This window comes from Indicator indicator, chromosome 18 (genome assembly GCF_027791375.1).
Source record: "Indicator indicator isolate 239-I01 chromosome 18, UM_Iind_1.1, whole genome shotgun sequence".
NCBI lineage: Eukaryota > Metazoa > Chordata > Aves > Piciformes > Indicatoridae > Indicator > Indicator indicator.
The window spans coordinates 21401579-21416920 of NC_072027.1; the positions used below are offsets into that span (position 1 = coordinate 21401579).

The following is a 15342-nucleotide window of genomic DNA, read 5'->3' on the forward strand; positions in this document are numbered from 1 at the left end:
CATGGTGCACATCAGCACCAAAGAGCTACCTCCACAGACCACACTGCTGGAGTCCACCACAGGAGACTTCAAGCTCCAAGAGTTCATCCATTGAACTGGGATGGCTTTTACATCTTCATAGTCCCCAGAACACAAGCAGCAAACCAAATCCTCTTCCAGACAAGCAAGTTCACTTGTGTGCACCTTCTCTCAGCAAAGCACCACACCAGCAGTTCTGTCAAACCCCACAGCCATGCTAGCAAAAACATCAAACAATGATGCAGAACAAATGTTCAGCACCACAGTAGCATCTACAAAGCTTAGTAACAATCACCACCTCACACAGCAACTTTTCCCTGCTGTTAAATAACACCAGAAATATGTGGGTCAGAAGGGATAAGCCCAGCTTATGTCCATTGGCCACCACTTCAAGAGGAATAGCTGCTTGAAAAGGGGCAGGACCTGCCCTGTTCTGGATACTTCACCATTTTTCAGGGGTCCGTAGCCGGAAGTAAAAATTCAAACCAAAGAAAATTAGAATAGAAAGCTACATAGGTGTGGGGTGCTCAAGGCCAGCCTTGTCCAGTCAAACCTGGGCTGCTAACACCAACAGCATCTGGTAACCGGCTGCACCTTTGTACTCCAGGCTCACAGTGGCTGATGCTTCTCCAGTGCAACACAAGAAACAAAAATAGAGCACAAGGGAACTGAAAGAGAAACCCCACTCTAAATATTTCCACTGGGTTCTATTTTCCTCTCTCAACTAGCTCCACATTGGGATTTGTTTCCCTAAGGCAGAAAACGTGGTTTCTCTTCTCCTTGAAACTCACTGCTTTCTGAAGCGTTCTCTTCCCTATTACAGATTTCTATCCCTGGTGCCCCTTTGGGCAGTGTTTACACAGCACTCCCTCATGCCCTGGTCAGTAACGTCTTCAGGCCCTAGCCAGGCAGGTCAGCAATGCTGTCAGCTGCATCATCTGTCTGCTCCTTTGTGTCACAGGCACACACCCACAGTGCTGGCCAGACGCTGTCAGTAATTCCATAGCCCAGCCTGTTTGCACCAAAATCCGCTGTTTACTTGACTTCAGGACATATCAGGCACTGAAAGATCCCTCTCTTAACGAATGAGGTTATGGAGATGTTTGTTCAGCACACACCAATCTTCATCATGACATCCAAGTCATTAAAGTTATTAAAGGTGGAGCAGCAGTGATGCTTACAGCTCAGCTTTTCCATTAGGAACCCCTCTTTCCAGTTCCTGCCCACTGCACCCAGCTTCAGCCTTTGCCTCTGAAGCCCTCAGGGCCAGGCACCTGGCCCAGACATGAGCACTCTTTCCTCCTCCTGTTCTGCTTAGGGAACACAGTTCAAGGGTTTCTCCTGCACAGCTTGCTGGTGCAAGAGCTTGTTTGTATTAAAGAATGAAAGCCAGAGGGAAGGAGCCACACAGCAGAGCATGGGGCTCCTCCACCAGCTTGTACAGCAACTCTTCCCACTTGAGCCCCAGGCAGCTCGCTACAGGAACCTGGTGGGATACCAGGGAAGCCTTTGTGTTTCCCCTGCCCGACAATGGGGTACATGCCTCTGCCTGACTTCAGAGAGAGCATTTTACAGGTGCTGTTTTGCCAGAATAATGAAAAATGGCAGATCTAAAAGTCCATTCAGCCTGGCTGCCAGCTCACACAAAGGCTCATCAGAATTCCAGTTTATGGTTCCCATTGCATTTGGTAAAATCTCAACAATAAAGATACTGAAAACTATCAACTGTGTACAAAGCCAGAACTTTATTTTCACATATTTACTGTGCCCCTAAAAAAACCCTGACATGCTATGCTGTAACCCAGCACAGCCGTTACCATGGAACACCCTGAACCAAGCATTTTCATTAGTCTCCTCCAGGAGACCAGTTGAGCTAAGCCCAGTCATGCCCTTATCTATTTAAAGATGCTTTTTAATTCTGAACTTGCACTGCTGCTCAAGCTTTGAGCGTACTCAGCAGGGGATTACTGCATTTTAAGTACTGTTCAAAGCCAATGCAAGAGAGGCTTCCAAGGAGCTGATCCCAAGCAATCTAGCTTGATTGAACAGGAGCTGGCTATGCACAACTGCGTGCACCAAACAGTCCCCTTCTACTCTCCCAGGGTCTGCTTATGCTCCTGTTATGATCCTTTGATCCTTTGTGTATCATAACAGGCACTGCTTATACCCCAACAAATTCCAGTTTTAGTCAGCCTAGATTAATTACCCTTCCAAAGAAGACAAGCAAGTGATTTAAAAAAAAAAAAAAAAAAAAAAAAAGGAAAAATCCTCCCTCAGAGTTTGCACTGCTACCCTTTGAGGGCCACAAAAATCACCAGGGAGCTGGAGCACCTCTGCTGGGAGGACAGAGCTGGGGCTGTTCAGCCTGGAGAAGAGAACGCTCTGGGGAGACTAATAGTAACCTTCCAGTACCTGTAGGGGGCTTAAAAGAAGGCTGCAGAGGGACTGTTCCCAAAGGCCTGCAGGGACAGGACAAGGGACTAATATAGTTTGAAATGAGAGAAGAGCAGATGTAGATTGGATGTGAGAAACAAGTTCTGCACCAGGAGGCTGCTAGAACACTGCCACAGGTTGTCCAGAGAGGTGGTTGGGGCCCTGTCCCTGGAGATATTCAAGGTGAGGCTGGAGAAGGCTCTGGGCAACCTGCTCTAGTGGAGGATGTCCCTGCTGACTGCAGAGGGTTTGGACTGGATGAGCTTTGGAGCTCCCTTCCAACCCAAACCATTCCATGATTCATGGCTAACGGTTTCACATTTTTCAGTCTGATTCTGGATTTCCCATTCAGCAGATCACACACTTTAGCCAGAGAGCTTTCAAAAACATTTGGAGTTGGAACCACTGAGATGAAGTTTCTCCTGGGGTGGGTTTCAGGTGGGTGGTCAGTCAGCACATCAGGTCACTCTCAATATATTTCAACCTACCCATTTCCCCTCGCCCTGCCGATGGAGCACATACCTTAAAGCAAAACAAATCCTGCATCTTATATTGGGAGGATTATTTCTGGATACATTCCAGGAGCAGCAGTTTACAATCCACATGCCGTTGTACTCCTGCACCCAGAGGCAGATCTGCAGCAGGAGCTGTTTGGGAAGCAGCTGGGCTGGAGCACACTGGCAGCATCTCTGGTGGGTAGCAGGACCTGTTCAAACAGCCTGGTAGCACTGGAGCCGCACAGAGACTAGGATTAGCAGCACTTGAAGCAGTCCAAAACAAGCCTTATGTAGGCCACAACAAGGGTAACTTTTACTCAGCTGAACATTGTGAGCCATAAACCTATTTACTTTAAGAAGCTAAAGGAAGAGAACAAAAAGTGCCACATTGTTTGCTTCCTCAAACCTCTCCCAAAGCTCTCCAGAGACTGGCCCAAGGCATCCAGCCTGCCCTGCCGAGGGGCTCTGGGGTTTCTTCTGCACTTCAGGCCATGTTTACATTGAGCTTTCCCTCTTTTTGTTTTTGATCTGTCAATAGCTACAGCATATTACATTACCTCAAGTCAAGATAGTAACACAACTTGCAAACAGCAGTTTCTGCATTGCCAGACACTTAACTAGACGGTAGATTTATACCATTGTTCATGCTTGCTTCTTTAAAAAGAGAAAGCAGGAATATACCTCTAAGTGTATATTAAACATAGCACAACTCAAAATAATCAAGCAGTACTGTGAGAACATCATCAATTTTTTTTGATGATTCAACTGGGATAAGTGGAATTTAAAAAAAGAAGAAAAAAAAGGCAAGCAAATGCCTCCTCCCTATCCTACAGGAATTCCTAGCATTTGAGATTCAAATCACTTGGGAAAAACTGCCAATGGACTGCAGCTGATGGAGGTGAAATCTCCATGAGCAGTTTTTCCTCACCGTATCCCTGTTTTAATGTACTTTTTCAGTTTGTAGCAATGATGACCCGGAGCTTGTGAACCAAAGGAAGCTCAAATAACTCCAGCATGCCACCTGATGCAGATGCACTTCAAACAGGTTTGCTGCAGGCTAGGCTGACATGCAAGAATCGAAGGAGCAGAAAACAGAAAGAAACCAAGATTCACTTTGAATGTCTCATGTGTTTGTTAGAATTGCCCAGTTTCCCAAGGAAGAACATTTTAAACACCACCACCCTCACCCCAGCACCCTATGACCACACATCTAGGGAAACACAAAAAAACACACACTGGGGTGGACACCCTGGTCAACCATTCCTAATGAAATTTCTGTTTGGAAAGAGATTTTTCTCTATTCATTAAATGCTCTGTGCTCAGAAAGGTGGAGCTGGCAGCAGGGAAGGCAGAGACGTGGACATCCTGTCATGCTCTGGCAGGCAGACTTACACTTACTCTCCTCAGCAGCAGCAAAAGCAAAGCTAGCAAGGTCAGCAGCTTTCTTGAAAAGCAAATCCATCCATGGTTGCAAGAGGAAAAAAAAGTAAAATAAGAAGTCATTCTTTGTGCCTAGCCCCAGGAAGAAACCTTTGAAATGCTAAGTGAGGAGGGACAATTAGCCACCATCTTGTGGTTGTTAAATAGAGCAGCCTTGACTTCTGCATACAACAAATCCTACACCAACAAAGCATCAAAGAAGGAAATATAGCGGGCACCACAGGAGTGGATGTAGCGCAGAACATCAATACAGAGGCATTTCTGGATGCTAGAGTTATATTAGCACTAAAACAATCACACTGCTCTTTCCTAATCAGCAACAACAAACTTCACAGAATCACAGAATGGTCTGGGTTGGAAGGGACCTCCAAAGCTCATCCAGACCAAACCCCCTGCAGTCAGCAGGGACATCCTCCAACAGATCAGGTTGCCCAGAGCCCTGTCCAGCCTCACCTTGAGTACCTCCAGGGATGGGGCACCAAACTTTTTAGAATCAGCATTTGTAGAGTGGAAAGGTTGGGTGATATTCTGGGAAGCTGCCTCTTCTCAGGAAGCCCGATGGGATATTTTAGTTTGGGTGGGTTTTTTGCTTAGGTTTTGTTGATTGTTCTTCTTTTTAACTGGCTGAAACATTCTGTTAGTTCAGCAAATAGTTTTGGAGAAAACAAAAATAAAAATTCAAGACAGCAGATGTAGCATTCCTGAGCTCAGCCCTCTGCTTCTCGTGTCTCTGTATTAAATTTGTGTCCAGCAGTGACCTCGTCCCATAGGATTGGCTTCCTCATACTTTCCTTCAATGTTTTATTGTAGGGGTTGTGAATCAAACCCCCCTCTGCTTTCAGGCCTTGAGCAGGCAGCTAGGTCAGAGGGTGTTCAGGTGTAGATTTCTCATCTATATTGAGGCTGTTCACATTCTCACAGATTTGGTATTGTGGGGACATCAGATCAGAGGCTGACTCTAGGCCCTGAGATTTGGGGACTTTGTCACACCCTGACCCACAGTCAGGTATCCAGTGACACCATACCTGGAAGGGCATCCCCATGCAATCCAGGGGTGCAAGAGGGACTTTCGCAGAACTTCTGTGGTCCAGTGACTTGGCCGTTTTCCTCTGCCACAGGAAAGTCAAATTTTGGTGCTTGTGTTAAACCAGAGAACCAGTCCTGTATTCTGAAAGAAATGCTCTGGCACTCACCATTTCCCCAGGGACTTTAACCCTTGATCCCAACTTCTTCTTAAAGAAATGGGGGGAAAGACACAAAATACAGAACCTTAAATCCACTGAACACTAAAATAAATGGATGATCCATGCTATTCCAGAATATCAGAGTGACATTTATCTGCTTGGAGAACTTCAGAAAGCCCCATTCTCTGGTTTTTTTGCAGTCATCTGGCACAGCAAGCCGCAGGAGCAGTTCAAGGTCCCCAAAATGTGTAATACTTGCCTAGCATGTGGCCAAAGAGAACTGGGTACCACCGAAGCAACAGATGGATTGCATTTGCAAGGTACCTCAAAATTCCTCCTCTTAGAGGAATGGACAGAACAAAGGTGCCCCACTCTAGCCCTCCCTCACCACAGTAGTCTGACCTCCACACCACGGTCCTGCAAATGCAACACTTCTTGAAGGCTCTGGCATTTGTAGGACAGCACATTGCCTCTGGATGCCAGCAGATCAAACTGACTCTCCAACAACAGCAGACAGCACTAACAGTTTGCCTCTCTTTTGACCTTTAACAGATTTCATCTCTTTACTCAGCCAGCTGCTTCCTCTGTGTTGTCTACATAACAGCCAGGGAAAAAGTTAGGAATAAAGAAAAGACAAGTGGAACTGATTTATCTGAATGCCACAATCCCAGCCTCAACAGAAAACTGTTCCTAAAGAGTTAATGTCTCCAGTCGAGGGAGACAAGCACCAAGCAGAATGTGTGTGCTAATGTTGGATCACAATGTGCTTGGAGTAGGTGGAAGGGCTATAACCAGCAGGTTTATTTCAAGTAGGGCTAAGTAAAACATAAAGTAAAAATAATAGCTAAAAAAATATGACTTTTTTTTTCTGCTGCTTATACATTTGACAAACACTGACTTCTCAGAGGTATGGAAGGGATGCCAGTTCTGTGTCTAAAGGGGATTTTTCAGAGAAAAGCAGCTGTCTCCTAGGGCATCTTGCATGAAAACCATGGAAATCTTTTCTTTGAAGTTTCAGTATTGCATGGAGAAACTATATAGAGCAGCAGAGCAGGAGAACTACAACTGCACCAAGATATCCAGCCCAGGGCAGCAGGAATAAGATCAAGAACTAAGTGAAGGAAGGGCAGGGGGACCATGCTTGAGAAATGAGAAGATGTCAAGTTGGAGAGGAGCCTGTGCTGAAAAGGATGATCTCCTCTGCTGATCTGCAGGATCCCACTACTGTCAGCAGCTAACCACAAAGCCCACTGACCAGCTCTGTTCCTCCCACACTCCTGATCAGCCAGGGGGAGGATGACAACCAGCTGCTGCCCCACACTTCACTGCTCAAGGCAATTGCCCCTGCACAGAACAGCCCTGCCCTCACCTACACACATCATTGTGAGGTTTGCTCTCTAGCCTTGCAATTCTCTAGGCTCATTCCCACATAACACTGTGAACCACACTGTTCCAGCTGCACCAGAAGTTCAAAATTGAGAAAGACTTGAAATAAAAAGCAAATGGGTGATGGCAAAACTCATGGCACCAGCATACAGCATCAAAAGCAGCCAAGTAGGAAGGAGCTGGACACAAATTTTGTTTCCTTCACAGTTTAGTGCCTGACCGCACTTGGTAAACAAATCAGACTGATTGTGGGAGCCAAAAATCAACTTTATTTAAGTTTATCGACTACCTCTTGAGCACAGGCTGACAGCAACATGCTTGTCCCTGGGACTCATTTAAGTATTTCAGCACCTGTCAACATCTCAGCAGCCAGGCTTCAGCATCGAGCTCTGCACCAAACCCTACCCAAGGAGATGGGCAGTAGAGAAACCACTCAGGTTTCACAGAGCAGTCTATAGTTAGCAACTGAACTGTAAAGATTAAGCCTTGGGTGTCCTTCAGCTCTCTGAGTTTTCTGAAATGAGTGGGGTGCAGGCAGTGCTCTGTGCTCGTGAATCAAACACAAGAAGTAAAACTGCAGCTGGTGCAGCTGTACTAAGCCATGCACAGCAGTGACTGTTGTCTGCAGAGGTTCAGAGAAAAGCTTACAGTGAGTGATGAACTCTCATTTTCCAGCAAAGTCAAGAATCACAGCAAAAGCTGGAGTGCATTTACATCCCAGGAATGATCACCAGCAGATGCAGAGAGGCGATTCTGCCACTTTGCTCTGCTGAGACCTCACCTGCAGTGCTGCATCCAGATCTGAAGCCCTCAACACAGGAAGGACATGGACCTGATGGAGAAGATCCAGAGAAGGCCATGAAAACGATAAGGGGATTGGAACAGCTCTGCTATTGAGGACAGGCTGAGGGAGCTGGGGATGTTCCGCCTTGAGAAGAGAAGGCTCCAGGGAGACCTTAGAGCAGCATTTCAGTACCTGAAGGGGCCACAAGAAGGCTGCAGAGGGACTGTTCCCAAAGGCTTGCAGGGACAGGACAAGGGACAATGGCTTCAAACTGGAGCAGAGCAGATTGAGATTGGATGTGAGGAACAAGTTCTGTACCACGATGGTGTTGGGACACTGCAGCAGGTTGCCCAGGGAGGTGGTTGGGGCCCCATCCCTGGAGATATTCAAGGTGAGGCTCTATAGGGCTCTGAGCAACCTGATCTAGTGGAGGATGTCCCTGCTGACTGCAGGGGGTTGGACTGGATGACCCTTGGTGGTCCCTTCCAACCCAGACCATTCTGCAATTTAATCCTCTCTCAGGTGTCATTTGCGTATGGTTCAGCCACCAAAAACCTGAACCACTCCTAACAAAACAGTCAAATTCATATCATTACAGTTGTCTTCACAACACACTGCACTGACACAGCACTTTTAAGGGGACAACTCAGCAACACATGATACTTGCAGGAAACCTTGAACACAAAGTTGTGCTACAACACCTCCCTGGGGTTTACTCCCTTATCGTTTATTTTTGTAAGTGCTCTCCCATTTGTTGTAGAAGTAAACTGATGATAAAGCAATATCAAACCAAACCTGACTATTTCAGCACAGCATGGAAAACCTACACTGCTCTCCTGAGTGTGCCTAGCACAAGTACCAGGCATTCTTCTCCTGTAAATCAGGATCTTGCCCAGGTTAGGGGTTAAAGAATGCAAAGGGAAAGGTCTGAAATATTCAGACAGAATTCTGAAGCTTAAACTTTCAGCATAGCTCTCAAAACAATCTGATGATATCAGTTCACAAATAGCTTAAGCAGAAGGCCAGCAGAGTGGTAGCTGTCTCAAGCTACGTAAGAGGCCTTTCCAAGGAGTATGAAGTAACAGAATCGAAATGTATTTGGCGAGATGCCAACACTCAGATGCTAGCCCAGCCTCCTGGATTCGTACAGTGCACAGCAATTCATCATCCCATACTATGCAGCACTGACATTTCTTATGTCAAACAAAAAATAGCTTTAGCAAAAGTAAATTGAGGCCCACATGTGGAAACCAGTAAGGCCTCTGCATGTCATCCAAATACAGTATTTAAGGGGGGAAAAAAAAAAAAAAAAAAATCAAACGAACAACAAAAAGAGTCCTGAGTGAGGAGCAACAAACAGACCTTCACATCCATTAGCAGGGCAGGAAAAGCCTGTCAGAAAGGAAGGAGGCTCAAGATAGGATTCAAAGAATAAAAGCCACACAACTGCTTTCCAGTAGTGCAGAGTCAAGTACTGAACCCGTCAAACTTCCTCCTAGGATGCAGAACATGATCACAGTTCCTCAAGCCTACAAATTCCACAAAGCCCTGCAGTATCTCATCCTACAGAAGGCTGCATACCAGCCCTCTGCACATACTGCACACCACCAAAGCTGGAGGGAAAACCAGAGACACCCTATCAAAGGCCAGATTCTAAGTAGCAGCTTAAATGAGTTAAAGACTGGACACAAAAAAAACCCCAAAACTGTTGAGTGCACGAACAGAAGCACAAAACTTACCTCAAAGAATTCAGCTATCCAGGAAGTGAGCAGAAGAACACTGGCAATCAGAGCGAACTGAAAGCCATTGGCATGCCAGAGGCACCAGGCTCTGGTGGTTTAACTCCACAGCTGTGCAAGCCAGTGAAGCCAACCAACTACAGAATCTCCAATTCCACTTCACTGGACATGGCTTACGTGTCCCGAAGAACCACAGCAGCCACCTCCTTTGACATCTAGTGAAACACAAGATGCCAGGCAGCCCTTAGACTTCAATTCCTGCTCAAGGGATGTTTTAGCCTGCTTTGCTAAAAGCCCCGATTTCAGCAGTAAATTCTCCTCCAGAGGTTGGAGTGAGCTCCAGAAGAGCCTTGAGTCCCCGGTGCACATTCCCTATACCAGGGCATAGCACAGAGAACAGCAGAGCATTACTGCCCAGTGGAAAGGCAGCCTTCAGCCCTCCAGCCAGAAAAGGCAGAGCTCCCAGAAATGCTCCAGGGAAGAAAAATAAACAGATCAAGAATTGAATGAAAGAGCAGGATTCAGAAGAGCACTCTCTTAACCTATATTTGCATAGCAACCACTACAACAAAGCCCACTGGAAGTTCAGCTTCTAAATACCAACATAATGCAAACAGTTCTGTGATGGCACTGCTGCCACCACCGAGCAGTGAGAGCTGCCTGCCACACCTAACTCACCTGTCTGGCCACGGGAAGGTAAGCAAAAGAAGACTCCCCAGGAGCCTGCCACTCCCAGCTGCTCTATAAATAGACACAAAGAAGGTGAGCATCTTTTACTCCTGAGCGGAAGGCAGAAGCAGAAAGGATGATGCATTTTGGCCAGCACTCAAACACCATCCAGCACCCACAGCTGATTCCCAAGCAGGATTACTCTGTGATCAAGACCAACGCACTCACATTTTTAACGTACCTTGGAGGAATTCTCCACATAGCAAAAGCCATTCTGTACTTCTGGATTTTAGAAGAGAATGATCTCTTCACCTTTCTGGTCTCTGACAATACCAAACAGAAGAAACCCTTATGAGTTGCTTCCTGCTTACTCCAAACACAAGCATTAGCTGCACTTACAGCCTGCCTGGCTCAAACCAGCTGCCTTTTGCAAGGGGCCAACATCTATCTCCTTTTAGGGCACCAGCTGCTAGCATCCCCACATAAACCCAACTTTTCATTTGCCTACATGGAAAAGTTTATTTACTACAAGGCAGGAAGGGGAGTCTGTCTGTATCCTCATTAGCCTGGGTACAACCTCATCTGAAAACTCACAACAAAGGGCAAACGTCACCATCCCTGGCTTACCCTTGCCACCACCTCTCTGCAACTCCATCTGGAAATTGCATGGTCTGAACACAGAGTGGCCTCCTGTGTTCCAGTTCGTGCCCAGTGCCCCCTGTCCTATCACTGGGCACCACTAACAAGAGCCCAGCCCCATCCTCTTGACCTCCACCCTTTAGGTATTGATAAGCATTGATAAAGTCCCCTCTCAGGCTGCTCTTCTCCAGGCTAACCAGCCCCAGGTCTCTCAGCCTTTCCTCATAAGAGAGATAATTCACTCCCCTCAGCATCCTCATAGCCTCCACTGGACTCTCTCCAGTAGCTCCCTTTGTCAAATGGGAAGTCCAGCTCTGGACACAATACTCCAGGTGAGGCCTCACCAAGGCAGAGTGAGAGACCTTCCCTCAGCCTGCTGGCCACACACTTCTTAATGCACCCCAGGATGCTCTTGGCCTTCCTGGCCACGAGAACACATTGCTGTCCCATGGGGAACTTGTTGTCCCCCAGCACTCCCAGGTCATTCTCCACAGAGCTGCTTTCCAGCAGGTCCCCCCTCACCTGTACTGCTGCAGGAGGTTGCTCCTGCCCAGGGGCAGGACTCTTCACTTGCCCTTGGTGAACTTCATGAGGTTTCCTCTGCCCAACTCTCCATCCTGTGCAGGTCACCAGGTGTCAGCCACCCCTCCCAGTTTGGTACAGCCAGGAGCAGAGCCAGCAAGCACAACCATGCAAACCCTGCTTTGGGACAGCTAACCCCAGAGATAAACCCCAGAATGCCTTACTGCCTTCGCAAACAGATTGTTGCAATTAAATACGAAAGACAATGAACACAATTAAACAAGTAAACATGCCGAGACAAAGCTTGCATGTTCTCTGTGAAGGACATACCCTCCCGCACAGGGCAGCTGCTGAGAGGCCTCTCACACACGAAGTCTGGGGGCTTCCCTGTGCACAGGCCCGTAGCCTTCAGCTAAAGCCGGCAGGCACGGCCTGGCAGGGCCAGCCGCGCTCGGCACAGCGGGGAAGGCCCCGCACGGCCCGGGCAGGTACTCACATCCTCCCCACGCCCTCGTACATGCGGGTCTCGTCCACCAGCATCATCACCTCCGTGTCTGTGAGGTGAGCGTGCTTCTTCGTCTTGGTCAGCTGCTCGATCTGGATGTCGGCCAGCTTCACCTTCTGCTGCGTGTCGATCACCTTGGCCTGCAGCTCGGTGAAGGCCTGCGGGGAGAGCGGCGGCGATGAGGGGCAGCAAAAAGGGGCGGCCCCGGCAGGCCGCGGCTCAACAGCCCCGCCCTGCTGTGACCGAGCCGAGCCTGCCGGCAGGAGAAGATGGACGGGACAGACACCGGCAGGACACGAAACGGACACGCTGCCCGCACCGGAGGGGCCCCCACCTTCTTCAGCTCCAGGTCCACGGGCGCCGCCATCTTGTGTCCGAAACAGCGCCTGCGCGGGGCCGCCGGCACCGCGTGTGGCTGCGCGTACGCGCCCGTAGGCGGGAGGGGAGGGGGAGTGGTGGGGGAGTGGTATCTGCAGGCGCAGCGTGGGGTCGGGGCTTGTCGAGCAGCTGGGACAGCTGCTAGGAGCTGGTGGGCAGGGCCTCCTCTTGGGAGGCGGCGCTGCGAGGAGAACGTGCGAAGAGCGAAGCCTGGGGAAGCCTTACGGGTCCGGCTGCAATTTAATCCCCTGAGCAGCCCTGAGGTTCTGTCAGAGTCCGGGGGTGCCCAGCCGTGGGGAACGTGCTAACTCGGCCCTGGTGCTTGCCCTTCCCGGTGGCTACCACAGCCCGCGAGCCGGCGGAGTCAGCATTGCCAGCTTCTTGCCAGCCGTCAGCACCAATACGAGCGCCGGCTGGCGCCGGGAGAGGCTCCCGGGGTCCGCAGAGGAGGAGCAGCAGAGACAGACGAAAAGGCAAGCAGGAGGTGCCACGTGAATAGCACCGCGGGCAAAGCGCGGCCCCGGCCCCACGGAGATGCAGGGACAGGGGTGCCGGACACATTAAGACCCAGTGGCACACAGAGCAGGCTGGCACCAGAGCGTGCTCAGCAGGCAGATGCTGGGCCGGGCAGCGTGAGGCTCCCAGCACCCTCCCTCTGCCCACCTATGGATTTGACTTCGGTCCCCCCAGTCCCAGAGCCTTCCTCGGGGCTTGCCCAGGTGGGCTCAGGTAAGCAGCGAGGTCAGGCACCATCGGCTCCCTTTTGGGCAAAGCGCCCAGAGTGCTGCTCTGCAGCCAGAGACAAGGAGGGAGAACCTGCTGCAACACCCCTCTTAGAAAGCAGTGGCAAAGAGCCAGCCTGTAGGGACTCTCAGGTCTTGTCACCTGCTCCCAGAGCACAGCTGCCCTTTTCAGTGCCTTCCCCAGCTCTTTCCACCTACCACAGCTGATCTCCATCAGGCATTGCTATTCACCCACTGCAGAGGTGGGGAACAGTTCCCACTGCTTGTGCTTGCAAGGGCAGCCTTCTGCTATGTCCCCAACTCTACAGGTGGCTGGGGGGAATTTGCATCTCCCTTTCTGAAGTAGGAAGATGCTTCCCTGCAGCAAAGGCCAACCCAGGCTCAGGGCTTAGCAGCTGATTGAAGAGGTGGGCAAAGTTAACAACCCCAGTCAGGAGGAAAATCAGACAACTAAATCTTCTCTGGAGAAGAGGAGACTGAAAAGAAGCCACAAGACTCTCCTCCATAATCTCTATCTGCAGGGGAACCCAGTGAGCACATGGGGAGGGTTGAGGGACACATTGGATCAAAATGTTTAGTGACTGGGTGCAGGTTTTGTCACCAGTTGACAAGCCAGGCATAGGATCTGGAGGGAGATGCCAGAGGTCACAGCATGAAGTCTGTGTCAGAGGCAGCAAGTGGGCTTGACGCTGTGGCAGTCAGGAAATGCTGCAGCTGGTGGCATGTTTCTGCTCCTGGGTCCATGCCCAGAGTGGGATGAAAGGCCGGGCTGCTGGAAGCCACCACCTGCCTTCACCAGGAGCCCTACCAGTGCTCAGCCTGGCTGGCTGCCCACTTCTGCCAGGGGAGATGGCAGAGTGGTGAAGACTCCTTTACTGAAGCCCCATTCCTGCAGGCACAGTTAGGTGAGCCTCCCGGCTTCCCCCACTGTGCATGGGCATCCCGGGCAGGCCCTGTGAGCTCCAGCCAGGCTTTGGGGCACCTCCTGTTCCATGACCACAAGAAGAGCTGGAGCAAAGAGCTGCCCTGGGGGCTTCATCCCTGCCTTAGCAGGAAAGAGACCATCTGTAGGACTGTCAGCCTTTCCCAGCCCAGTGGGGCAACAGGAACCAGCCCAGGTTCCTGCACCCTACATTTCCAAAATATGTTTCCCTTCTCTTTCCCTTCACATGTCCCTGCAGGCAAGGGAAGAAGGCAGCTGGGCTCTAGGCAGCAATCTACAGAAAAGCCTTCCAGGGCAGCTGTTCCCAGTGACTGCCAGGGTGGCCTGGACATGCAGAGCTGCCCACCATGAAATGCAGAAAAGCAGCAGGGCCAGAGAAGGGAGGGGAGCAGCAGAGGCACAGCAAGGCAGGGACACAGCCAGGTGACCTGGAGCAGAAGGGCCTCCTGCACAACAGCTTAGCCATTATTTGCTTAACACTCATTTTAAAAACCCAAAGTGTGGAGTCTCTGATTAAAGTGGCACTCCCACAGCACTAAGGTTCAGGTCTGCACAGAGCAGATCCAGTGACCCGTTTCCCTCTCTCTGGGACTCAGGCCACTGCAACATCTGGGGCTTTCACTCCCCAGGTGATAGTTGTCACCCACCCACTTCCCATCTGCTGCACTTTAGTCCTTCTATCTTAGGAAGCACTGGAAAGCTGAAATACTGCTGCCTTCCCCCTTTCTATGTCCCAGGTCTTGTTGCTACCACAAAACTTAACCAGCTGTGTAAGCTGGCACTCCTTAAGCAACTACTTCCACAGTCAACATAAAGCTCATTTCATACTTTAGCAGAGCTAAGGTTGGGCTAAATAAGGCCCAAAAGCTCTACAGTCTATTTATTGCCTGGCTTTGGTACGTGTTGTAGGAGCAGGAGTGGAAAGCAGTAGCTTAGTACCCCTCTTTGAAAACTGGAGTTGGACATCTGCTGAAGGGAAAGAGGTAGGAGAAAAGCAGGTTTCTTGCAGGAGGAAACCCTCTCTGCTTCAAGGCTTTCTCCTGGAGCTGGAGTCTCACCCTGATCTCAGCTCACTCTGGAGAAGATCAGGGAAGAGGAAATACAGTTTGAGGGCTGTTTTTACTGCAAAGCCCTGAACAACCATCTGGAATGATGCTTGCTAGAATGACCCTAGCCCCAGGAGCCAGTCACCACTCCAGGAACTACTGAGGTCCCCTGCAGGGGAGGTGTGAGTACACCTCTGGATGTTTTAGCCAAGTGTTGAATTAAAGCCAGGAATCAGTCCCATTTCAATCACTCAGTGGCCAGAGTGGCTTCACTCATACCAGAGACAGCTTTGCTTGATGAGGGAACACCCAAACATCACATCCCTCCCAGGGCATCAGCTGCAAAAATGCAAATCTCCAAAGAAATAGATGGGGCTCCAGCAGAACAGACTCTGCCACCAGCCCCTTCTACCACC

The 15342-nt window shown here is 49.7% G+C and overlaps 1 protein-coding gene across 2 annotated transcripts in view; it reads right to left on the bottom strand.

Annotated features, from left to right (window-relative positions):
• Positions 1-12198, bottom strand: part of PFDN1 (prefoldin subunit 1) — a 32069-nt gene extending 19871 nt beyond the window's left edge. Inside the window, exons 1-2 of one of the 2 annotated variants that reach the window (XM_054389208.1) lie at positions 12151-12198; positions 11829-11974 (exon numbers count right to left, since the gene is read on the bottom strand). In XM_054389208.1, the coding sequence (XP_054245183.1) occupies positions 11829-11974; positions 12151-12183 (179 nt within the window). In that variant the 5' untranslated portion in view covers positions 12184-12198. Of the gene's footprint in view, positions 1-11807; positions 11975-12150 lie in introns of both variants that reach the window. The other variant, XM_054389207.1, reaches the window with a different exon arrangement.
• Positions 12199-15342: the final 3144 nt, after the last annotated feature.